At 41.3% G+C, this 25914-nt stretch overlaps 1 protein-coding gene across 1 annotated transcript in view; it reads right to left on the bottom strand.

Moving 5' to 3' along the window:
- Positions 1-14543: 14543 nt before the first annotated feature.
- LOC130708908 (ankyrin repeat domain-containing protein 17-like) overlaps positions 14544-25914 on the bottom strand; it is a 42626-nt gene continuing 31255 nt past the window's right edge. The window contains 2 exon segments of the mRNA XM_057553306.1: positions 14544-22121; positions 22303-22392. Of these exon segments, the coding sequence (XP_057409289.1) occupies positions 22089-22121; positions 22303-22392 (123 nt within the window). The 3' untranslated portion in view covers positions 14544-22088.

Genomic DNA, 25914 nt, shown 5'->3' with positions numbered 1-25914 from the left:
ACTGTTGAAACATAAACATTAACTAAAATTCAGATAGATCACCCACAACTGACAATATTAATATGGTTCCTTGGCTGTTCAAGTAAATGAAATGATTTCTTTACTCTGGTAGCCTGAGTAAAGAGTAAAAAGAGGATTTCTCAAACATATCCAGAAGTTTGTAAACAACACATTTCTATCTTTTATTTTAGGAGGTAGTCTTAAAATATATAAATTTGTCTTCCTACCTGTCCTTGATTGATATGACCAAATTTAAAGGAAAAGCTAAATGATATCCTACAAATAAATATACTTATGACATAAAATGATTGCACTTTACTAAGAAAGGGGTATAATGCTATTTAAGAGTATTTTATGTATGACTTTTGCCACCATCCTATAATTTTTTGCTTAATTTCTTTGCTGTGTTTACTAGAGTTTATTTTCTAAGTAAAATAATCTTGCTAGATAACAGATACTAGCCAGTATTTATCAAAACACATGACTTGTGTTGACTCACAAAAGTGAATTTCTTAAGATAGGGTGTCTTACTAAAAAAGAAAAGGAAAATAAAACCCTGTATATATATTTTTTACTTTAAAGCTACAGGACAGGGGAGTATTGATTGGAATGTTCCTTATTTCGTTTTGGGGATCAGGCTTGTTAAATACAATACCATGGTTTTAGAAGTCTGTAGTAGGAACATTTTTCAAATACATTTTTTATATTTCAGATGTAATGCAGTGCACTTTTATTTGAACAATAAAACATAATCTTTTGAGACCATGCAGGTCTTCCCCCCCCCCTTTTGAAAGTATGTGGTATGTATAATTGCACACTATGTAAGGTATTTCTTTTCTCTTATTCTTTTAAGAAGCAGCTTAACTCTTGGACATAGCAGTTAGGTTAGTTCACACCTTAAATCCCAAAATAGTTAATATCCCAATTACTGTGTAATCTGTTTATACCAACCATTCCATTTTAGAGATAGTTTTGTTTACTTGTGCCAAGAGAATCCCCATTTCATGCCTTTTCAACATATATTTCAACATATACCAATATATTCAAAAAAAGTAATTTTAGTGTTCATGTGAAAGATATTTTCCCCTTCTGTTCCCTGTTACTGTAAAGTTAAATCATTTTATTAATAATTGAAAATTAATTTTTTTTGGTAATTACTATACTTACCTTTCAGTCATTTTTCTTCTCAGGAAAAAGAAGGTAAATAGTTCACTAACTGTTCTTGTCTTGTTTTTCATGAAAATATTATTCCATTTTTCTTTTGATTCAAATGACCTAATACACATTTCATAAAAACTATTTTGCACAATAGTTTGCACAATAGTGAATATGTTATTCACTTTAGTTTTAAAACAATACAAAGTGTTAGATTAAACTGGAAATCTCGCATTACAGAACAGAACATTTAAAGAATGACAAAACTTTCAAATAACAAATTTTTAAATCAGGATTATTTCAAAATGATTAAAATATCAAAGGAAAACCATTACACTGTTTTTCATTACTAATATGGAGATTCAGTATTCCAGTACTCAATGTATTTTTACTTTAGATAAATGTATCTATTCAGATGTCTTTTAATATTAACGTTTGGGACACTTACATTATACTTTGTAAATTCTGGAGGCTCCTGAATCTTTTAGAAATATATGTATCCTATTGATAAATGCTTAAACAGGTCACAACACTCAATTAACTGGTGTTCTTGTGAATCAACTGGTGTTAATTCCAGGTGACTGGAATTTAGGGTGAGAGCATCATTAGTGCTTTAATACTTAATCTACTGTGTTACACACCTTGATTGCAAAAATAACCATCACTTACCATTTTGGGTAAGTGAATATAGAGAAAAATGTGCCACTGTGGCTTAGAAATTCTTAGAAATAAGAATTTCTTTATGTGACACTTGGAATGTAGGACTAATAGATGTGTTACAAGGGGTCTCAGACTTCTACCTTTAAATGAATTCACACTTTTGTAAAGTAAAAGCCAATTTTGCATGCTCAGTACTTAAAAATCAATGATAAGATAATACGAGAGAATATTTTTTAATGAGAGAAAAAAGCTAATTCTACATTAGGTATCTGGTTTTAAAAAGTAATGTATTAAAGAAATAGGAAAAAGAGAAGAAATTAAATCTGATTCCCAGGGAATACTTTAACAATTCCTTGTGAAAATATCCTTTAAAGTCAAACATTTCAGAAGGCATATATGGGAAATGAGAAATTTAAATGACTTCATACATTCTGGCAGAATCCATTTCTGTTGGTTTGGCGTGTCATCTCCTTTAGCAAAACCTCATTTGAACAGTACTGGACTCAAAGCTAGAAAACAATTTCACAAATGGGTAGGGGGATAACATAGAACAAAAAGTAAAAGTGAGTAAAGGATAAATGACATACTATGAAATTCAGAAAAAGTTATGAATGTTTAGAAAAGATGGACATAACCACATGATAATCAAACCTCACTAGTAACTAAAGCTATATCAACCAAATAATGAAATCTCATTTTTATCTACCAAATTAGCAAAGATTAAAAGGATTACTAAAAAAAAAAAAAAAAAAAAAAAAAAAAAGGATTACTAACATCTAGTATTTGTGAGGATGAAGTAAAATGGACACTTTCATACACTGAGAGTGGGAATACAAGTCAGTACAATCTTCCTGGCAGGCAATAGCCTTAGTCTTAGACTACGTATCAAAAGGCTATAACACAGAAATGCTGCTAGGAGGATATTAAATAAATACTTGTACAAGTGGACCAAAATATAGTTAAAATTTTGATATAGCATAAATATCCATTAATAAATTGATTAACTAAATTTCAGAATATTCATTCAATATAACATTTAAAAGAAAGCATTAAAGATAAGATATATGTATTGTGTTGCCATAGGAATTTGACTAAACTATTTTATTATATAAAAAAGCAGGACACAGACATTATCTATAGTGTTATCCCATTTTTGCCCCCAAAATACATATATAACATAGTTAACATACAATTCATATGAAAATATTATAGCTTATATATGAATATTATGTATGCATATATACAGATGTATATATGTATATAGAAATGCAACTATCAAAATATTTTCTATATATACATATATTTCCAGGTGTATCAAAGTAAAGAAACCAGAAAGGATCTCTATCATACAGTTAACGATGACATCTCTCAGGGTGGGACTTTAGTTTGCAATTAAACTACGTAAATAAATAAAACCATGTAGAAAATAAGAATCACTGTATCTCATTCTATAATCAGAAAGGGAAATAACACAGCTATTCCCGTTTGGCAAAATGTAACGTGGTTCCTGTGTCCTCCAAATGCCTACTTCTTTAAAAGGAGCCTTTGAATAATTGATCTTTTTCTCTGCTCAACAAGAATTCAAGGCTTTAAAACATTTGCTTAATTGGGTCGTTTTAGTTAACACCTGAAAGCAGTAATTTGTGATGACATCTGAACAGGGAGCTTCCTTCCTGAGTATTTCCTAATGGCCCCAAGATGTCAGACAGACGCCCCAGACAGCTGATCCAAGGTTGCCCTGGCTGAGGGTCCCACTAAGCATTTCCTAAGGGCCAAGTAATCCGCTTGCAAAGAAACGATGTTCTGCACTGACAGAGGTCTGGTTCAAACCCAAGTGTTTTACTTTCTTGTTCATTTATTCACTCACCACCCATGTGCTAAGTATCTTGGATGTAAAAGGAAATAACATATTCCCTGCCCTTCTGGACCTTACCATAGAGAGGGAAGTCCTTAGTAAAAAAAGAAAGACACACACACACCAAACAAAATGCAGAGGGCCCCCAGGTGATGGTGGTCTTCGAGGTGCAGGTGCTTTCCGAGCTGGACCATGAGTGAGAAATGGGGTTCTTCAGGCAAAGAAGGGGGGAACGGGCACTCATTTCTAGGAGGGTGACCAGCTTTAAAAAAAGAAAGAAGATGCATGGTAACCACTTCCAGGAACGAGGATAATCTGACCTGACATGATCTTAGAGTTCCCTTGGGTCAACGCCAGGAGCTGAGTCCACAAGGGTGACAGGGTGGGATAATAAGGTCTTGTTAAAGGACCCCTTGGAGACAAGCTCCTACCTGGGGCCCAGGCTCCCTGGCACTGCATGTTTGGATGTTTCTTTCTCGCAGGAAGCAGGAGGGGTTGGTGCACAGATTGCGTCTGCCAGCTCCATTTCTATATCGAAACACACCAAGGACTCCGGGTCCCTGGCCAGTAGAGATAGAAGGCAAGCCTGCTGGAGACAGGGAGCTGGAAAGTGGTGTGAGGGTGAGGAGAGGCCAAGGGGCACGACCCCACTGCAGACCCCCAGCTGGTTTAGTTATCAGGCTTGTGTGTTTCATTCCTTGTATGTTTCCATGAAATATCAGGGTCGCCCTGCTCATCAGTGTCCCAAATGAGGTGAAAGAAATGTGAAAAGATGTATCCAGTGGTCCCTCATTTCTGTTCTAAGTGAAAAAACACATGCCGTCAGACCCCCGTCACCTGGAGCATCTCTCCTGAATGTAGTCACCTGGCTCCGCCCAGCTGTAACTCACCAGTGTCCCTCCACGTGTGACTCAGCAAACCCACCTTGCATATAGTACCCCCGGCACAGTTCAAGAATTGCATCTTCACAAAGGTAAACTGGGAATGGGGAATGAAGGGAGAGTGAAATCCTTTGGACGGACTTGCCCTTGGTATCTTGCAATTCCTACCTAACTTCGAACTAAAATAACGATTGAGGCAAGCCCTAGTTAGGCAGCTAAATTAGGAGGGGCTACGGGTGCCCTGCTGAGAAGTTTAGGTTTTATCCTACAAGAAAATGCATCAAAGGTAGATAAAGAAGATGGGACAAGATCAGACCAAGACACAAGAAAGGCAATTCTTGTAACAAAATTTCTAGGCTGGATAGAAGCAAAGACGGACATAGAACAAGGGTAAGGAGGCAGAGGCATTAGGCCGAGTGGTAGTTGATGACGGCTTGATCTCATTCTGAAATAGCAGGAAGGGACCGAGACGGTGTGAGCAGGGTCAGACAGGGCAGAATCACAGGATCGGAATGTGGCAGGTGAGTGGGGCTGAATGTATTTCAATAGTTTGCAGCCTGAGAAAATGGAAGACGTTTGGTATCATTAGATCGTAAAAGGACATATAGGAGGGGAAGCAGGTTTCTGTGGGGAGAAAAGATAAGTCCATGAGGCATGCTTATTCTAGACTGAAAACACCCAAAAGTCCACAATCTGAGAACATAGGGCTCTATTTTCAATATATAAAAGCAAACCACAGGGCAGTAATGCAAGGAAGTGGTATATGAAAACATTTTCCCCACATTCACATAACTGCATTTCCCAGAATAGAGAGAGATTTCTTCATGTTTAAAATTTAGCTTTCTGAGCAGAACAAATGACTCAGGCATATCAGTCATTTGCACCTTAGTATAAATGAGCGTATAAGAGCTCCTCCCGAGCCAAGGCTTGGAGGAGAGTATCTCGGAGTCAAGCACAGTGGCCCTGGGAGGGAACAAAGGTGCAGAAGAAGGATTACAAGCAGCCTATCCCTTGCTACACACGGTGCCCAGAGCCAGAGCTGCCAGGCAACGCTCCTCCATTTCCAGCCAGAGAACGTTTATCCTACACCCGTAGGTCATCAAAACCTCTGTCCCTCCACCTCATGTGCCAGAAGGGAAGAAAGCAAGGGGACGTTTCATATTTCTTAGTGCCTATCATTCAACTTGCCCTCTTAAGGAAACAGAAAATGGACAATTTGGTATTGTTTTATGGAATATTGAAGTAGTAAAATGCAAAAAGATATTGTTCTATAGCTGATTTCATCCTCTACCGTGACTTTGATAGTAACCAGCTAAGCCTCCCATACACAACACACCCCCATCTTCCTCCTACTCTGCCTGCTTCCTCCACATGTCCTCTGAGGCCTCACTGTCTTCCCAGCAGTAGGTCTCCAGGCTCCTGCCCCAGCCCTCCCCTGCCCTCCCCTCCTCTCCTCCCCTCTCTTCACACTCTCTCTCTGGAGGTTCTCAAACACACACACACACACACACACACACACACACACACACACATACACACACAGACATCTATATCTCCACACAAATCTCTCCTCTGAGCTCCAGACACAAATCCCCACCCCTGGTTGACATCACCTCCAAAATATCTCAATAGCTCCTCAAAATCAACATGTCTAAACTAAATGGGTTTATGCAAATCTGGTCTTCGTCCAGAGTTTTCTCTCAGTAACAACTTCTGCATCTACTGCTATGTAACAAACCAAACCAAAACGTAATGGCTTGCAACAACAACTATTTCCCTAGTCTGAGATTCCACAGATGGGCAATTCGGGCAGGGCTCAGCCGAGCGGTTCTCCTTGTCTGAGCCAGGCTTGCCTGCTCTCCACGTTGGCAGTCGGCTGTTAGGCTGGGTCTCAGGTTTCTGGCGGCCTCCACTGGGATGCCCCCACCTCCTTCCCCGTGCCCTCCCATCCTCCAGTCAGCTGGCCCAGATGGGTTGCCAGAATCCAAGTGCGTCACAAGTCTCGGGGCAGTGGACACGTGTGTTTTGTGTCTCTACTTGCGATGCTTTTCCTACTACTCCACTACCAAAGCAAATTGCCTATTTTAGTCCCGGTTCAGGTTGGGAGAATGATGCCAAAGGGCGTGTATACAAGGAGGTGGAAACAAATTAGAACCCTTACTGCAATCAACCCTCCATCACTGAAGATGTTAACTTTAAATTCTCTCATATTATTCACTTCTGATCTCCACCTGCTCTGCCCCAGTCCAAACTCCCCTAAACCTCTACAACAGACTCCTGGCAGGTCCCCTCGCTCCCCTCTGAGGCCCTCGTCAATCTTTCTTCCACTTTGCAACAGGCTGATTTTCAAAAGCCACATGTGATCATTTCAGCCTTATGGCTTAAAATCCATTGATGATTCTCATTCCACGTAAGGTAAAAAGAAAACTTCTTTTGATAGATTTTAAATAGAGCCCTTGATCATACATAGTGGGTTACACCTATTTTTCCAGTTTCATTATTAATAGTGCCCTTTCACTTGCACACGTATCGCAGTTGGGATGGGCTGGGATGGTCCATTACATCGTCAGCCTTCCCCTAAAAGCATCAGCGGTCTGGCTCCTACTTAGTGCCTGTCCTAGCCTCTTTTACCACCATACTTGGCGTTGTTCTGCCCTGGCCAGGCCCGCCTTCTCTCCGTCCCGCCCCAAACTCTCATAAATGTGATTCCTGCTCCCTGGAATGATCTTCCCTTACCTCCTTCCCTGTGAATACCTATGCACCCTTCAGGTGCCGCGTAGGAATCACTGAGCAGAGACACCTTCTGCCAGCTCCCAGACAGGCCATCTCCCCTAGTGAGCTCCCCTGGCACCACGCCCACTCACCACAGCATTCATCAGGGTTGCCATTTTCAGCCAAGGGCAGGGGGATCTTGTCTGGGTCTGGCTTTGCTCACCACCGACTCTCTATCTGGAATTGGTGCTTATTACTGGATTATATAGATGAATAATTATTGCATTAGACAATGAAAGAAATATTTCTAATGGTAAACAATTGATTTATGAATCAGTTTATTTATGAATAAATAAACTGATCCAGTTTATTTATGAATCATAATATTGGTTTCCAGAGAATATTTAAATCACATTTGATGAAGATCGGAAAGCAACAAGTGATCATTTAATCCAGACAAGGAAACAGTCCAGGAATGTTTAGTGACTTGTCCAAGATCTTTCAGCCTTTCTTGAAGTCCAAGTGAAATGCAGACAGGACTATAGGTTTTCTCTTTTATTTCTAAGTGACAAGGCTTCCACAGAGAAACCTTGAAATCCCTTCCAAACTCAGATATTCTTTGGTTATGATTTAACTTTACTTTTGTCTTGATAGCGTTCTGTTTTTTTCTCTTTCTCTCCCCTTTCCTTCTCCTTTTTGCATCATTAGCCATGAAAGCAAAGAACTACTGCCCAGGACAGTATGTCACAATGCTCACACACACACAAAAAAGCCAAGCCTGTATGGAGTGAGGGAAGGGCAGGAGAGACACACTCACAACTCTTATTTCTTGGTGTTGAGGAAATTTCAGGCCTTAATCCAATCTTGAATTTTTCCATTCTCCATTACAGTCATGGATAGAAGGGTAATGAGAGATCAAACAAACTAATCTGTCAATTCTAGGATGTGACATCATGACCATTCATTTCTGGGATTGCTAATGCCAACCAGTGACCTTCTAGGATTATGTACAGCTGTGATGAGGAAATTTAATAAGAAAAGGTCAACCAACACTCAGTGTAGAAAGGAAACAGACATTTTTCTTTTACAATAAAATATCAAAAATTTTAAAAAACCAACATTGTGTCTTATGATACATATTCAGTGCTTATAGCCCAAACTACAATGACTATTTAAATTATACAGAGGACAATATTTGCTGAGTTCTTGAGTATCTGAAGCCATAGACATTCCTTGAAAGGTCAGCTGTAAAACCCAGTTAATAACTTTGAAGAAAAATGCCTTTTTCCATCAGGAATTTACAATAAAAATCATCTCGTTTTCTACACAATTTTTCTTTTAACTATACTTGGCAAAAAGACAAAGCTGATGGAGGAATTATAAATGATTACAGGGCTATTTGGCTATACAATGTCACAGATCAAGACGAACAATCCCTGTTGCAAGTAGGAAACAGTCCTGCACCATTCGCTCACATATGCTTCCAGAGAGAGTTTCGATGGGGTTTGAAGAATGACATGCTTAAACAGCTGCATTTTTAATATCGATTAAAGTCGCTGTGCCATGACTGAATAATGCCGCCCGTGAGCGGGAGGAAAGGGAATACAGTACAACCAACCACACCACGCACGTGGCCTAGGGGTGTGCTTGCTGTCACTGCAGCTGTTCCAAACATCTCACTCTCTCCTGCTTAGACTCAATGATGGGGACTGGATAGCGGCCAAGTCAGGACAAGCTGAAAGTGTTCCTCCAAGCAAAGATCTGATGTGCAAATACCAACACCATATTTTTCACTCTTTGAATTAGTTTAGGTTCCTTCGAACAAGAATGTTATTGGACACTGCAATATTTCCTCTCAGTTTGTCTAGTTCCTTGGCCTTCACTTAAGGCTTCTACAGAAAATGTATCTCTCAGCAGCGTTTAGTTCTGGATACAGACCACTGAATTTCACCACTAGGTCATTCTAACCAGTCTGTGTGTGTTTCTCCCCCTATCAAATGCAGCAGCAGGAAGACACTCAGCATCATCTGGGCTATTAGAAAGGAGAAGAAGGTGACAGGTGTAGGGCATCTCTCCCCCACCAGGCTCTGGGGGGCTCCCTACTTCACGTTTACATCATCACATGTATTCTTCTCGGTAGTCCTGGAACATATGGGCTGTTGGCAGCATTTCTCAGATGAGGAAGCTAAGTCTTAGAAAAATTAAGAAACTTGACCACGGTCACCCAGCCAGCAGAAGTTGGAGGCCAGATTCAATGCCAGGGAAGTTCCCAAAGCCTATGACTTTTCCTTTATATTACACTGAATCAGGTGGCACCTCAGCATCTAAAACCTCAGATTTGCTATAGGTCTGTAAGGCCATCAACCCTTAGTAGGGACCTGGGGGAACAAAGAACGTGACTGGGATGCCCCAGCAAACATTGCTCCAGCCCACGGCAGGCTCTGAGCGGAAGATTTCCTCGAGTCACTCCCATAAAGAATGTTCTGTGGGAACACAGCACTACCGATGTCACCGATATATGAAATGGCTGAGCCAGGAGTGAAAGTGTGTTCTTAAAAATAAAGAAAGTCAATGCATCAAAGCCTGCCACCGGGAAGTGGGAGAATGAGAAAGAATTAGATGATCTGCCCCAAACCTTCTTTATCTCATTTGTAAAACGGGCACAGTAAATGCTCACGTTGAGAAAATGTTCTGAGACTGACATAAGCTCACATGTGCAGAGCTCCCAGCTCCCATGAGTGAGGTTTGCTGGATCCAAGTCCAAAAAGCCATTTTGCTGCAAATTAGTAGAACTCAGTGCATCATCCCTATTTTCAAAATGTATTTTGCAAGGCTTTCTGGTGTTTATCAGGAGACATTCATCATTGTCTCAGCATGACCTGCAGCAAATCTAGGTCACATGAAGTTAAAATGTATCTTGTATTCCAATGTCACAACCCCTTGTCCGGTTCTAAGGCAAGAAGAAAAATATACATATATTCCTAAACGAACACATCAACCTAAACAGAGCCAAACGGTTGCAAGCCAGAAGGTAGTGAAGGAAACGGACTTCTTTGTTCTGCGAGAATAATATTGTGAGCATGAGGAATGCCCAGAGGTGACAAAGGAGAAACAGCACGGGCACTGGGGGTCATGTAACAGGGTGACAGCAGGCGTGATTTATGACACAGCTGCACGAGGGTACAGACTCACGGGGCTTTGTAGGACAAAGCAGGGAAGGGAGGCAAGATGCCCTCACACCCCTCCCTGAAGCCAAGGAAGAGATGAAGATAAATGGACCCAGACACAGAAGGAAAGAAATCTGATTAAACATGAGTGATAAAATTTTCAGGATAGAGTTGGGATTTCAGAGAAAAACAAACTGATGTTTTGTGAGATTCCAGCATGTTAACCAAGGAAATCTATCTATCAGGGGAAAAAAATAATTGAGACAGGGAAGATATGTTTGAGATACAGACACCTAAAAAGAGGAGACACAGTAGAAAGGGAGGAAAGAGCTGCAAATCCCAGCTGTCACGTGCCAGCGAGTCACCTGTGCCTGGAGGCTCCTGTGTACCCATGCTACCTACCCCCAAAAAAGCCAACATAGAAACTAACATTTTAGAGCAACATAGAAACTAACATTTCAGAGCTGAAATCAGCTGGAGAGAGACTATCACAGATCAAACAGTTCTTTGGCAATCTGTGGTCACCAGAATTCTTTAATTCAAACTACCCTAAACAAAAATATCTTTCGATTCATTTTCAAGGGCCCAAGTGGTGTGCAAAGTGAGAAGACACACACTAGGGAATTTGATCCATACACTTCCAAGTCTTAAGGTCACCCAGGAGGCATTCTCGACCTCTTCACCCCTGAGGCAGCACCAGATTGTCCTCCAGAGAAGGACTTCCTGACTATCATGTCCCTTTTGTCTTATGGCTGAAAGGGGGTTGGGATCTGGGAAGGACATCTACCTCTGTGAGCTGCACACCAACTCCGGCTCACACAGCCTTGATTTCTGGTAAAACAGGATCAAGCCTCCAAAAGCAGACAGGTGAAGGCAGGCAATGCCTAGCAGCAGAGGTGTCCAGTGAGAGGGCAGTAGGCTTTGCCAAGGGGGAGGATGGAGTCAGGACGTGTAGATGGTTATCAGAAGCAACTGCCGGAGGGACCAGCTTGTGCTGTGAGAGCACGCCCTCCAAGGACCTGCCTCTCCCTTTCTCTGGGTTTTTCCTATTTGAATGTGACCCCCATGGGACCAAGAACCTGGTCAAGATTCTTGTGGAAACTGTCCATAACCCTCAGATTTTCTTGAACAAAGCCAATTTCACAAAATATTCTTTTAAAACAAGGCCACTTTGATAGGTGTATAACTAAACTATGATTTCATGGAAATGTTCTAGAAGACTTTCTATACAAATGATCATTTTTTTATTAAAACTGTTTAAAGTCTTAATTGTTTTTGGGGGCTTCCCTGGTGGCGCAGTGGTTGAGAGTCTGCCTGCCAGTGCAGGGGACACGGGTTCGAGCCCTGGTCTGGGAGGATCCCACATGCCGCGGAGCGACTAGGCCCGTGCACCACAACTACTGAGCCTGCGCGTCTGGAGCCTGTGCTCCACAACAAGAGAGGCCGCGATAGTGAGAAGCCCGCGCACCGCGATGAAGAGTGGCCCCCACTTGCCACAAGTAGAGAAAGCCCTCGCACAGAAACGAAGACCCAACACAGCCATCCATAAATAAATAAATAAATAAACCAATAAATAAAGTCTTAATTGTTTTAAAGCAAAAACAACGGGGCAATAGCTTATTATGAAGATATGAACAATCATTTATGGAGCCCCTCTGTGTGAGGTGCTAAGGTACAAAAGGTGAGTAAGCAAAGCCCATGCACTCAAGAAGTCTAAAATCGTGCTCTCTGGGTCCTACCATCTCTGCCTTTTAAACAAAGGAGGAACGGGATGGACCCCCTGGGAATCACTGGACCTAGGTCCCGAGACCACATCTAAACTATTACCACCTTTTAAATAATCCAGTCCTCCTGCTAGAGGCGTATCATCCAACTACTGCCAACTTCCGTGTCCCCTCTGGACGCCTGCAATAACTTCCTGCTGGTATCCTTCATTCAGGGTACCGGGGTTCTGGTAACTGTCCTGTCCCCAGCCCCTCCCTTGATGACTGTCTTGAACTCACTCAACGCACTGTCCTGCCTTTGGATATTAGCACACCAGGAGGGCACCTCTAGCCCATGCCTCTCTGGGCTCCACGCGCTGGGCTGGCCCCTGGGTGTCCTCACCCTCCATCAGAGAGGTAGAAAGGCTTGATTGGGAAGAAGCTCTGAGGACAAAGCCCCCCGGTCCCTCTCCCTTGCTGCCCCATACCCCTTGGCTGGGGGCAAATTCACCTCTACGCCACTTTAGCTCTGCTCAGCCTGGAGCAACATGGACAAAGGGTTTCGTCATGTCCTTCCCTGCTTCTCAGATCTTTCTGCTCTCTGGGTCACAACCTCAAGGTTATTGTGGCGGGGGGGGGGGGGCGGGGGGGGGTAGGGTGGAGGTGGGTGGGAGCGGCCACCATCCAGTGGTGTAAGTTCTAAGCTTGGAAGTCATTCAGAAACCACCTTCTCTTTCACACCCATTATCCACTTCATCCATTTTTACCTACTTCATTGTCCCTCAGATCTATTTGTCGCTCATTTTTCTCCACTGCCGTCACCCTCATCCAAGGCCATACTCTCTCAGTTGATAAAAGAAATGTTCACATACTGAGGTCTGGGGCGAGCATTCTGGCTTAATTTGAATTTTATGCTAACTAGAACAGCCCGTTTGTGGCTATCAAACCTACTTTATACATCTGCTTTAGTTATTAAAGAAAAGGGTGCACTGACCAGAAGTAAAGAATGTTCATGTTAAAAATAAAGATGAAATGCCCCCCCCTTCCTGGGACACCACTGCTGGTGCTGCTTCCATGATAAGACCCCCTTCCCAGGTGCCAAGGTCATACTGACTCGCTGTGTGCGTGCTGATCTGGTTTTTTGAAAACCTAAAGGAATGTATCCCTGACTTGTTTGATGTTCTTTGTTCTGACAAGACATAAAACTGTGCTGAAATCCATGCTTCTCCAGAGCAGTTTCTCAGAGTAATCTAAGAAGCTGTCTTCCGGGCTACAGCCCTCAGTTTGGCTCAAATAAAACTCTTTTCTACTCCTATTATAGACTGTTTATGGATGATTTTCATCGACACAGGAAAGAACTGAAAGTCTGATACTTGACAGTTCAAAGTAGACGAGACTCTTCTTTCCATCAGTCCATTCTCTGCACCTCACCGTACGGCTTCTAGCCATGCTGGCTTTCTTGTTATCCCTTAAACGCTGTGATTTCTCTGACTGCAGACACTTTGCATATGCTGTTCAATCTGCCTGGAATTCTCCCGTCTCCCCTCACTGCTCTGACTAATCCTTACTCAGAGAAGACTTCCCTGATGCCAAAGACCTTGTGATTTCCCCATTCTCTACTTTTCCATTACGTTCCTTCATTTAGATATTTGTATGTTTTTAAATTAGTGTCCATTTCCCACACTATCCTGTAAACACTGTAAACAGAAACTGTATCTGTTTCATTTGCTATTAAATTCTTCGTAATTAACACAGCACCTGACTCTTGGTAGACAGCCAATTAATATGAAAGATTAAGTAAATGAAGAATATATCATAATTCAGAGCTCAGATTCGAGAGCTAAACTGCACTGTGTTTGAACCTTGGCTGTATCACTTACAAGGTGTACGATGTTGGATGAGATACTTGACCTAAGCTTCAGCTTTCACATCTTTTTAAGATGGAGGCAATGAAGATTCCTACTTGCACTTGTAAAGTTCAAATGAAATAAATACCAAGTATTTAGTAAAAGGCCTGACACATAAAAACGGCTTAATAAGTCATCTGCTAAGAAGAGGATATATCCAATGATAACAATATAATAATGGGACTACAGAGTACAGGAGGAGACCACAAGGCTTACGGTAATCAAACACCCATGACACTACCTCCACCTTAAAAGAAATACTTTCATAGCTGTCATTTTGGGGAATTCTTTCCTCTCCTCTGAATCAGATTCTAGATGGAAGTAATGACTATGACATATATTTTTTAGTATAAATGAGCTTCAGAACCAGACTCCCAAGCTACAGATCTTGTCACAGGCCTAGGAAGTTGTATACAGCTCAAGTGCCATACTACACATTCATATCTGTTTTTTCATTTAAATTATCATCTGTGTGTTTGTATAACAAAAGTGTTACTCCCCTGTTGGGTACAGTTTGGAGAGGAAATATTAGATTTTTCAGGACATATCATTGATCTGTAGTGACAAGAAAAAATATTCTACATCAGGGCTGTCTCAGAAAACTCAGGAGTCCTGGTTACCATAAATGCAGTTTGGTGGGAAGATGGCAGAAGAAACAAACCATCCTCATTGTTTCCACAGTGTGGCAGACTTCAAACTGATTCTTACAACATAACCTGTTCATAAATTTCAATCTAATTGAAAGAAACAAAGCAAAATAGCAACAAAGTTCCTGTTCAGGGGTTGGGAATGATACTTCTTATTCCCTACAACCTTCAACCTGCTGGGCCCTAAAAGAACGAAAGTCTGAAAATGAACAGAAGACAAGGCAGCTTTAGAGTCTGGAATGTTCCAAAGGGATCATTCCTATGAGTAGGGAGACAGCCACCCAGAGGGATGACAACTCACCTCCTCCTTCACCAGAATCATCCACTTCACACAGGGGTGGGCAAATATTTCCTGTGTGGCCGGCCAGAGAGTAAACATTGCAGGCTTCGTGGGACAAAGAGTCCTCCACTGCAACTACTCAATTCTGCTGTGTGATGTGAGGAGAGCTCTAGACAGTATGGAGAGGATTGAGTATGGCTGTGTTCCAATAAGGCTTTATTTATGAGCATTAATTTTTGAACTCCATGTAATTTTCATGTCACGATGTATTATTCTTCTTTTGATTTTTCCAAACATTTAAAAACATAAAAACCATTCTTCGCTTGCAGACCTTACAAAATAAGTAGTGGCTGCATTTGGCCGGTGGCTATGTTCTGACCCCCGGCTTAAGACACATAAATAAATATTAAGTCACACCTATGGATTTCCTAATTGCTCTTCGAGTCTTCCAGATGTGAACAGCAGGCCTGCCCCTAACTGGAAGATAGAAGTTGTATATTGCACTGCAGAGATGAAAGAATGGAACTAATAGACAAATAATTTTTTTAATCCCATGAAGGAACATTTTACACACACTTTACAGTTTATTACACAGCTTCGCAAACAGGAAGCTTCTAAACAAGCAGGGCAGTCATTGTAATCCCTGATTATAAAACCATGGCAGTGAAGGTCTAGAAAGTTCAAAGCAATGCTGTACAACTACTAGGCAGCTGAGCCAGGGACAGAATCCCCGCTTCTAGCTCTACATGTGCAACTGGAAGCCAAGGCACAGCACCCTCAGTAGATGCACCCCTCTTTGAGAATTCCCCACGAATTCGGCAGCAGACCAGTCGAGAAAATGGAAAATGTTGACAAAGTAAATGTCAATATTATGCACATTATGGGTCTGTACCTTTGTCTACCACCCAATCCCCACTTTTGTCTCTACTGCTGTGCTGGGAGAATACTGTCCCCCCAAATTGAGGTCCACCTCGGACATGTGACCTTATTTGGAAATAGGGTCTTTTCAGGTGTAATTACGATGATGTCACGCTGGATTATAATGAACGCTGAATCTAATGACTGGGGTCTTTTTCCGAAGAGGAGAGGACACCCAGAGACACACACGGGGAAGAGAGCAGGCTGGCGTGACTCAGCTGCAAGCCAGGGAACAGCAAGCGTTCTCAGCAGCCACCAGCAGCGAGGAGAGAAGCGTGGACCGGACTTGCAATCAGAGCCTCCAGAGGGAGGTCCTGCCTACACCTTGACTTCAGATTTGTAGCCTCCAGAACTGTGAGAGAATAAATTTCTATTGTCGTAAGCCAAGCAGTTTGTGGTCATTTGTTACAGCAGCCCAAGGAGACGAACACAGCCACCCGCTAGCACTTTGCATCTAGAAATACCTTTGAATTTTGTTTCCCTGAAGACATCACTCACGTCGAGGCCACACTCAGGCGAGGCCTTTCCCACCCTTCTTCACGGGCACCATCCACATCCCACCCTTCAAGAATCAGCTCAGGGTCACTTTCTCCAGGAAACACTGTCCTGCCCCGTCCTGCCAGGAGAGATCGGGGACCCCTCCCCTGTGCCCAGATGGTAGTGAGAAAAGAAATTTTCACATATTAAGGTATGGGAAAGTCATTCTGGCTTATACAGGAGTTAACTTGAATTTTATGCTAACTAAAACAGCCGGTTTGTGGCCTTTCAAACCTACACTGTACATCTGCTTTAATTATTAAAGAAAAGGGCACAGGGACCAAAAGTAAAGAATGTCCATGTTAAAAATAAAGATGAAATGTCTCCCTTCCTGGGACACCAATGCTCGCGCTCCTTCCATGATAAGACCCCCTTCCCAGGCGCCAAGGCCATACTGACTCACTGTGTTATGTGGTGGTGGGTTTTCTTCTTTTGTGTTTTATTTTTTTCTGAAACCTTGAAGGAAGGTATCCTGATTTGTTTGATGCTCTTAGTTCTGACAAGACATAAAACTGTGTTGAAAACCAAGCTTCTCTGGAGCAGTTCCTCAGAGTTGTCTGAGAGGCTGTCTTCTGGGCTCAAATAAAACTCTTTGCTATTCTTTTATAGATTGTTTATTGATTATTTTTGTTGATGGTAGCCTGGACATATGTTTAGGGTAGTGCCTAGCACGCTGTATGAAAAGACATGATTTGAACATTGAAGCCCCGACTAGATCCTGATTTCTGTTGAGGAAGGTTCCATGCCCTTCCATCTTTGTGCCCCCAGCACTTAGTAGATGCTCACCACCTGTCTCCGGGAGTGGCATGGTCAGCTAGTTTGCAGGGCCAGAGGGAATTTTATTTTGTTGTGTTTCATGTTTTCCCAGCCTTGTCTCTGCCACTCACCAGCTGCAGGACCAGAGTCAAATGCCTTCATCTCGATTTCAGTGTGCTTCTCGTGGGGATAATGCTAGCTCCTGCCTTACACAGGAGGGGTGAGGATTACATGTGTTGATGTATATAAAGCATTTAGAACTTAAGTGGGAAGCACCTGATAAGTGCCAGTTACTATTATTACTTTGCCCCAGAACAGCAATATTCTCTGGCTATGGACCCAGCAATGGCTTCCATGACTGCAAATAAGATACCATTTCAAGATACGTGGAAGAAGCCCAGGAATAGGATTTAGGGAAGCCGGGAGGGTCTTATTCTCAGGCCTGACAAATTTGGACAAGTCATGGTACTTCTTTGGGCCTTATTTTCACCTTTGTAATTACGGGGTGGGAGGGAGGTTATATCAAGTCCTCCCAACCTGAAACCCAGGATATTTAGGGACCTGTGAACGTGATAATGGAGGTTCTCAAGCTGCGCTGAATATTTCAGACCTAAGGGAAACCATATAAATATTTAGGAGTGATAAGTTCTATCACACTAACCAAATGTCAAGTTTCCCCACTTAGAAGAAATGACATTAATTCCATGTAAAAACACTGTTTATTTACTACCAAGGGGCAATTTGGGTTGGCAGTTACTTATCTTTACAGAATGAAAATAAAAGTAAAATTAAATCACTTTTTTAACTTAAAAGTGCTGTTTCCCAAGCAGACAATTTTTTTTCAAAGCATGTGACCCGTGAGTGAGAAGATAATAAAAAGGACCATTGGTAGAAAACCGAGGCTCTCGATAGACTAGATAATCTTTAAAGTCCTTTTTGGCTCTAATGCCCGTGGGATTCCTGAACATTTCTCTAAGGCAATCAACTCTAACAATTTATTTCGCATTTAATTGTACTCTGTGGCCTCAAGGGGAAAATATCTTGCTCTAAAATTTCAGGGAAAAAACACAGAAGACCCAAATGAGGATTCTTAAAGAGGAAAGCAGGGAATTTAAAAAGCTGGAAAGGCCAGAAGACAGAAATGAATTTAAGTTTTTAAAAAGCAACAACGACAACAAAAGGTCAAATGACCTGGAATAGAAATGGCAATGGCCCTGGGAAAAATAACAGGCACTTCTGTTCATCTGTAGGTAAATTCAGAGTTACTGTGTATTCCCAGGATGCCATTACCCATCAGTTTTAGGGATCACTGTGGGCCCAAGGTTCATGTGTGGTCAGGGTTTGGAAAATCAACAACAAGTTTTCTATTTTCAGAAACACTCCTTTTGTTGGATATTCGGGGCAGCCATAAAAGTGTTCTCGATCAAGTAACACTACGATGCAAACCACAGACCCTGGGAGCAGGGGAGGTGGGAGAATGGGCAAGACTGGAGAGGCAAGTGGACCAAAGTATTACATCCTCCCAAGATCACAGGTGCTGGTGGAGAGAGGCTCAGTAATAATAATGCCTGCAGAGGGACTTCCCTGGTGGTCCAGTGGTTAAGAGTCCGCCTTCCAATGCAGGGGGACACGGGTTCGACCCCTGGTTGGGGAACTAGGATCCCTCATGCCACGGGGCAACTAAGCCCACGCGCTGCAACTAGAGAGCTCACGTGCCACAACTAGAGAGAAGCCCGTGCACTGCAAGCACCACTAAGACCCAACGCAGCCAAATAAATAAATAAATAAAAAGTAATAATGCCTGCAGAAAGCACTTCGAAAACAAAGTGCTATATAAACGGGTTAGTTCAGTTGAGTCTTAGGATGAACCTGTACTTTAGAGATTCTTCTCATCCCCATTTTACCACCCTGTGGAAATAAACAACAACCAAATGGGAACAAGAAAGGCTATTTACGTAGAGCTTGCTGTAGCAAGACAGCCAGCCAACATCACCTGCATTTGGAGGAGACTCAAAGGCAAGCAGAGAAGTGGAGGAGCTTCATAATGGAAAAGGGGTAGGTTTCATCCATGCCCTGATTGGAGGCTGTTGGCCTGGGGAAACTGCAGATGGGCCTCCTAGAATGGGACAGCCTATGTGATTGGTTAGGGGTACATATTTGGCTTATTTCTGGTTGGTCCTAAGTTGGAAACAGGGACAGAAATTACGGAAGCTGTCAGCTATTCATCAAGCCTGGCCATTCAAGGCCTATTGTTACAGGGCTATTTTTTGACTCCCTGGGTTGTCACTAGAGACGGTGGTCTGACTTCCTACAAGTCTGACTCACAGCAGGCAGGCTTCTAGGCCGGTTACTGGATAGCAATGGGTTGGTTTTCTGGACTGGTTGCTGCAGGTTGTGGGTCAAAGTTCTACTTTTAGATATATTCTGGCCATTGTCGATTTGTGTATTTAGTCTTTCAACCCTTAGGTGTGAGTCTGTACCAGAGAAAATTGGTCCAAATAGTTACCAACATCAACTCTCAGGGCCCTGGAGAGGGGCTGGGGGTACCTTCCACACAGCATCCAATGCATCAAGACGCTTAATGGAAATGATCTATTACTCCTGTGAAATGTCCATACAGCCTGTTAAGGCATCAACCATCTCTTTTAAAAAGTAAGATCATTATGTTGCTTTTCCTACTTACTTATTTGCTTCCAGACAATGATTAACAAGTCATAGAAAATGATTCAATCAACAAATTGCTGGTAGAGCTAAGTTTTCAAAATCCAGGAAAAAGTTCTCAAAGGGGCCTTTGGTAAAGAACCCTTGCAAACACTTCTTTCTATAAAATCTGAACCTCTTCCCCTCTATCAACTGACCCCAAGGAGTCTGGCAGAACCGGAGCCTGAGTGGGGTGAAACATGGATCTGACCAGAGCAGCAAAGTTCATGTCCTCAAGGTCACAGCTGGAGTCACAGTGCCCCTTTCTGTTTGCTTGTGAAGGGGAGCAGAAATAAGCCCACCCCAAAATAAGCCACTTTGGCATATTGATTTTTTTTAATGAAGTTACTTAAGAAACAGCAAGGTCCAAGAAGGATACTCTGACCATCCTTTGTCCCCCTGAAAGCAGGAAATAAATCTCCCATGTAAAAGGCACCTTCCCTGTACCAGGAGGTAGACAGACATCCGTATTACCAAAGATACGGAATTCAGTGGGGGGGAGAAGCCTGTATAAACCAACCTTGTTATTCCTTCACTAATTTGCTACCCCAAGTCCAAAAGCCTTTGTCGTGTCAATTCCTCACAAATTTATTGCTTTGCTTCTTTGTCTAAAAAGCATAAAAGTTGCCTGTTTCGTTCACCTCCTTGAGTCTCCTATCTTTGGGGCTCCCACATGTATGAAATGAAATTTGTTCTTCTTCTGTTCATGTGTTTTATGTCAGTTTAATTATTAGACCAGCCAAGGAACCTAGAAAGGAAAGGTTTTCCTCCCCTACACCTGATGGATCACTCGCTAGGAGCTCAGATATAAGTGCAACATTCATGATTAGAATTTGAGTGGATAGAAAATAATCTGTGTTCAAAGAGCTAACTGTTAAATGTCCGTGAATCCTATTGTTTCTGACTCTTAGGATTAGACACGAAATGGCTATTGAATAAAGGGATACATCGCTGGATAATTTCAAGAGGAAATAAAAAACCTAATTCTGTTCTCTCTGTTAACAGACAGCTGATGGAGGGCGGGACTCCAGTGTGGTTACAGGATTCTGAGATCACATAAAAGCTGACTTAGGCCAACTTTCCTGTGTCTTAATAGGTTCTTTTGCTAGGGATGCACCCAAGAAAACACCTGTCCTCCCCTCACTCTCATGCCTCCATCTGGTACCACCCATCCAAGCCCAAAGAGCCCAGCTCACATGCCAACTCCGCAGTAACACATTCCCTGGGCGGATGGCCCTGGCATGACTCACCCGCCCTTTGTCTCCATGGGGCTTTGTACAAATGTTAACAAACACCTACACTGTGGCATCAGAGCTATTTTTTATACAATGTTAACCTCTCTCACTATATTTAAGTCTCTTTAAAGCCACAGGTCTGTGGCTTATGTGTCTCTGTTTCCTCAGTGGGCAGTAAAGAAAAATCCACAGCATCCAGATGAGTCTGTACGTGAGCAGCCCATCTTGTGATGCTGAGACCCGGGCTTGGAATCTGTGGACCCTGCCCGCTCCGCTGCTCGCTGCCTCTGGTCACATGCAGTTACCTTTCTCTCTCTGTTTCTTCTGTGACAACAAACAAGTACAGTTTTTGTCCAGTCTCTTTGATGATCACGTATTAATTTTTAATGAGACTGGCATCGATATGGCAGCAGAAGGAAAACAGGATCACAAGCACAGCGAGAGTGTGGGGTGTGAATTCTACATCCTCAGCCTCTCAGCCCGCAAAGGGGGAGGAGTTTCTGTGTTTCATCGGCAGTTTTTATCATGGAGGGTCTCTGCCACCGGTGGATAAGAATATTCCACTCATTAGGAAAAGGGTCCCCTGCTGGGAGGAAGCAATATTTCTCTCATCAGTCTTGGCCTTGGCCTGGCTAAGGGAACCCCTTTGCTCTGACATTAAACCCTCAAAACAACTTTCTAATTGTCATTTGTCTTCCTAAGTAAACATTCCCTCAGGGAAAAGTGACACTGATCAAAGCCCTGAATATTTTTATTTGCAAGATGTGCACAGCTTTCATTATAAATGAACAAATGGCATTCTGTTTTACACACCAAAGGAAACATACATTATGTAGAAAGCAAAGCATCTGATCTTTCTGACAGGTTTGCCCTTAGGTCATGTCTTCTGAAGGTGCCCGCCTCCCCGCAGCCAGCCTCTGTCTGTCTCAGCCCCTCTGTCTGTTCTTTTCTCTGTGAGGTCCCAGCACAGTATCATCAAAAAGTCTCCCAACCCCATACTGGCAAGTTCTGGCAGGAAGAAAGGAAAAGACTTGCTTACATGTCATATTTTCTGTAATATTTAATGCGAACGATTTCAACTCACTTAGCTTTCCCACTAAGCTGGATATAACTGCAATTCCCAGACCTGCAAAGTTTTTAGCAAACAGAACAAATTATCCAAGGATAACACGTGGCATCAGATACTCACATTCTCTGATCGGAGCCTCTTTGCGGGACACCCACCATCCCTGGGGTGAAGCATGTAATATAGTCGGACTTTACTGGCATGTTTTCGACTCTGGGAAGAAAAAGCAGAAGCAGATACTGTGAAAGAGAAGGCATTCTGAATCCTTGGACACATAGCCAGTGACTGCAAATGCCCAAAAGGACTTTGCTTAGAAAACACTTGAAACAACAAGGTCTTCACTGCAGTTGTTGGGATTTTAGTCAACAAATGATACAGGTTATTTACAAACTTGACCTTTTGACAACATATATATTTTTTAACCTTAAAATCAAAAACTAAATGTTAAAAACATTTTTGGAATAAAGCTAACACTTATCTTCCCCCAACATTTTACCATAAAAATTTTTAAGCACACAGAAAAGTTGAAAAAAATTTACATACAATCATCACCTAGATTCTACCATTAACATTCTCCTCTACTTACTTTATCACATTTATTCGTCTGTCCATCATTTTTTAATGCATTTCATTTCTAAGTAAATTGTAGACACCTGCAATTTCCCTTAAACACATCAGCATGTGTATCATGAACTAAACTCTTATTTGTTTTTAGGCTTTTTAAGGTTTTTTTAGGTGAAATTTGTAACTTTCAATAAATGCACAAAACTTAAGTGTATGTTCACTGAGTATCGACAAATGAATAAACCTAATTTAAATCTGTTATTTACTCATGTTCTTTCTCAGTCAATCCTACCCAAAGATTAGTTTCATTTACCATAGATCTTCATATAAATCAATCACACAGTGTTTGAGAGTCATCTGTGTGTATTGCGTAGCATTCCATTATGTGAATATGCTGCTTTATCTATTCTATTGATAAACATCTCTACTGTTTCTAGTTTTGGGCAATTCTGAATAAAGTTGCTATGAACAATTCTTGTGGAAATATATTTTCATTGCTCATGGGCTCCACCTAGTAGCAGAATTTCTGGGTGCATGTTTAGTTAAGAAATTGCCAAACCTGTTCCTAAAGTGGTTGTACTATTTACACTCTCATCAACAAGGAGTTCTGGTTGCTCCACATCCTCAGCAAAACTTGGTATTGTCAATCTTTATAATTTTAGCCATTCTAGTGGATGTGGTTGGTGGTATCTCACTGGGGTCTTAATTTGCATTCCCTGATAGCTGAGAATATTTAGCATTTATTTAAGTGCCATTCATAGATCTTTTGTCCATTATGCCATTTAATGCACAAAACAACTCTTTGACACAGGTACTAGCATCTTCATCTTCATTTTACAAATGAGGCATAAGGAAGTTAAGGATTGCTCAAGATCATAGCACTTATCCTTGCTCTTACCGTTAAAAATGTATCTAACTGGGAAATAAATAAATGTTAATGAACAGTGCTTTGCCTTACTACCAGCTAAAACTTTACTCGTTTGAATAAAGCTATGACCAATTTTATTTTTTTTTGTTTTTTGGGTTTTTTTAAGTTCACATTCATAAGCATTTTCTTTTTTAAATTTCATTAAAAAAATTTTTTTTTGAAGTACAGTTGATTTACAAAGTTGTGTTAGTTTCAGGTGTACAGCAAAGTGATTCAATTATACATACATATACATACTTTTTTTTTTCAGATTCTTTTTCCTTAGAGGTTACTATAAAATACTGAGTCTAGTTCCCTGTGCTGTACAGTAGGTCCTTGTTGCTCATCTATTCCATACACAGCAGTGTGTATACGTTAATCCCAACCTCCTAATTTATCCCTCCCCCACTCCTTTCCCCTTTGGTAACCATAAGTTTGTTTTCTGTGTCTGTGGGTCTATTTCTGTTTTGTATATAAGTTCATTTGTATTTTTTTTTTAAGATTCCATGTATAAGCGATATGATTCTTATCTTTCTCTGAAGCTATGACTAATCTTAGATGACTTTCTATCACATTTTTGCTTTTAGAGCCAGTAAGCCTAACTGGCTTATGTAACAAGATCATAAAAACAAGCCCCCAAATTGGCATTAGGCTATTTTATTTTACAAACAGTCCCTTAAGCAATAAAGTAGAAAACCCTAATCACATTTCTAAAGTTTTCTTAATTCCTTTATGCAAAGATAACTGACCCTAGTTATCTCTCAGAGGGAATGGTCTATTCCCCAAAAGTAATAAACATTCAATATAAAAGAATTATTTTGTGATTTTATAGTAAAATGACTTTCTAATATTTTATTAATTACTTCAAAATACTTTACTGTTCTAATGATACCAAATAAAAGCAAGAGTGTTATAGGCAAAATTATTACCCTAAAAGACTTCTATAATTATTATAACCTCATCTGTTACATTTTAGTAAGAATACATAAAGATTACAGTAGGCTTTACCATTGCTTTGAAAGGAAGAAAATCAACTGATTTCTTTTTGATTCAATATTGAAAAATGCTATGAGACAAGTATTATTTCAAACCACACAGTGATTGAAAATTTCAGTTAAGTCAAAATTTTACTTCCATTATATACCAAAAACAGAACATTTACATTTCTGACTGATAGAATCACCTCCACTGTGGAATACAGAAAATAATTAGAATGGTGAAATAGAAAAGAAAAAGATGTTTAAGCTGAGAGTAGGAAACTCACCTGGAATGACCTAGAGTGCTTCCTAAATATACGATTCAACAACTCCCTAATTGAGAAGTTACCAATCCAGAGAGACAGCACGACTGGTGAATAGAACTGGATTTAAAAAACTGATTTAAAATGAGGTTATCCAACTAATTATTAAATGCCAGCAGAATGAGGTTATCCAACTGATTATTAAATGTCCGAAGAAGACACACAATGGAGCAAAGCTATGACCTCTTGGGCCTACACCTAAGCACACCAGCTGTTCTACCTAAAGAAACTAAAAGGTCATATAATATAACCGAGAACCTTTCCTCCAGAGTTGAGAAGGGCGGGGGAACAATTAAAAGACAAAAGTACTCAGGACAACTAAAAATTGAACACTCTTAATTCCCTACTAATCTTATACATAGAGAGCAACAGAGGTTAAGCTTAAGTACCTTTCACACTAAGTACTCTGGGACAGGAAAAGATGAGTGACTATAGGCCCCACTTATCAGGAGCTTGCTGATTTGATCTGGGATGTCTTAATCATTCTCTTAGCCTGAATGCAATATAGAGGGATTCCTATGGCAGTTCATACTTTTACATGAGTAGGATAATAAACAATGTATGATTTTTCTGGCAAGACAGCTTATGCTAACACTAATTCTTATCCTTTTGCTAAAAGATTATAGTTTCAGTTACTGTGATAAATCTTTTATTTATTTATTTATTTATTTATTTATTTATTTATTTATGGCTGTGTTGGGTCTTCGTTTCTGTGCGAGGGCTTTCTCTAGTTGTGGCAAGCGGGGGCCACTCTTCATCGCAGTGCGCGGGCCTCTCACTATCGTGGCCTCTCTTGTTGCGGAGCACAGGCTCCAGATGCGCAGGCTCAGTAATTGTGGCTCACGGGCCTAGTTGCTCCATGGCATGTGGGATCCTCCCAGACCAGGGCTCGAACCCGTGTCCCCTGCATTGGCAGGCGGATTCTCAACCACTGCGCCACCAGGGAAGCCCTCTGTGATAAATC

Source organism: Balaenoptera acutorostrata, chromosome 9 (genome assembly GCF_949987535.1).
Source record: "Balaenoptera acutorostrata chromosome 9, mBalAcu1.1, whole genome shotgun sequence".
In the NCBI taxonomy this organism is placed as follows: Eukaryota; Metazoa; Chordata; class Mammalia; order Artiodactyla; family Balaenopteridae; genus Balaenoptera; species Balaenoptera acutorostrata.
Note: the sequence above shows the minus strand (reverse complement) of the source record. Positions and strands in the feature narration are given on the sequence as shown.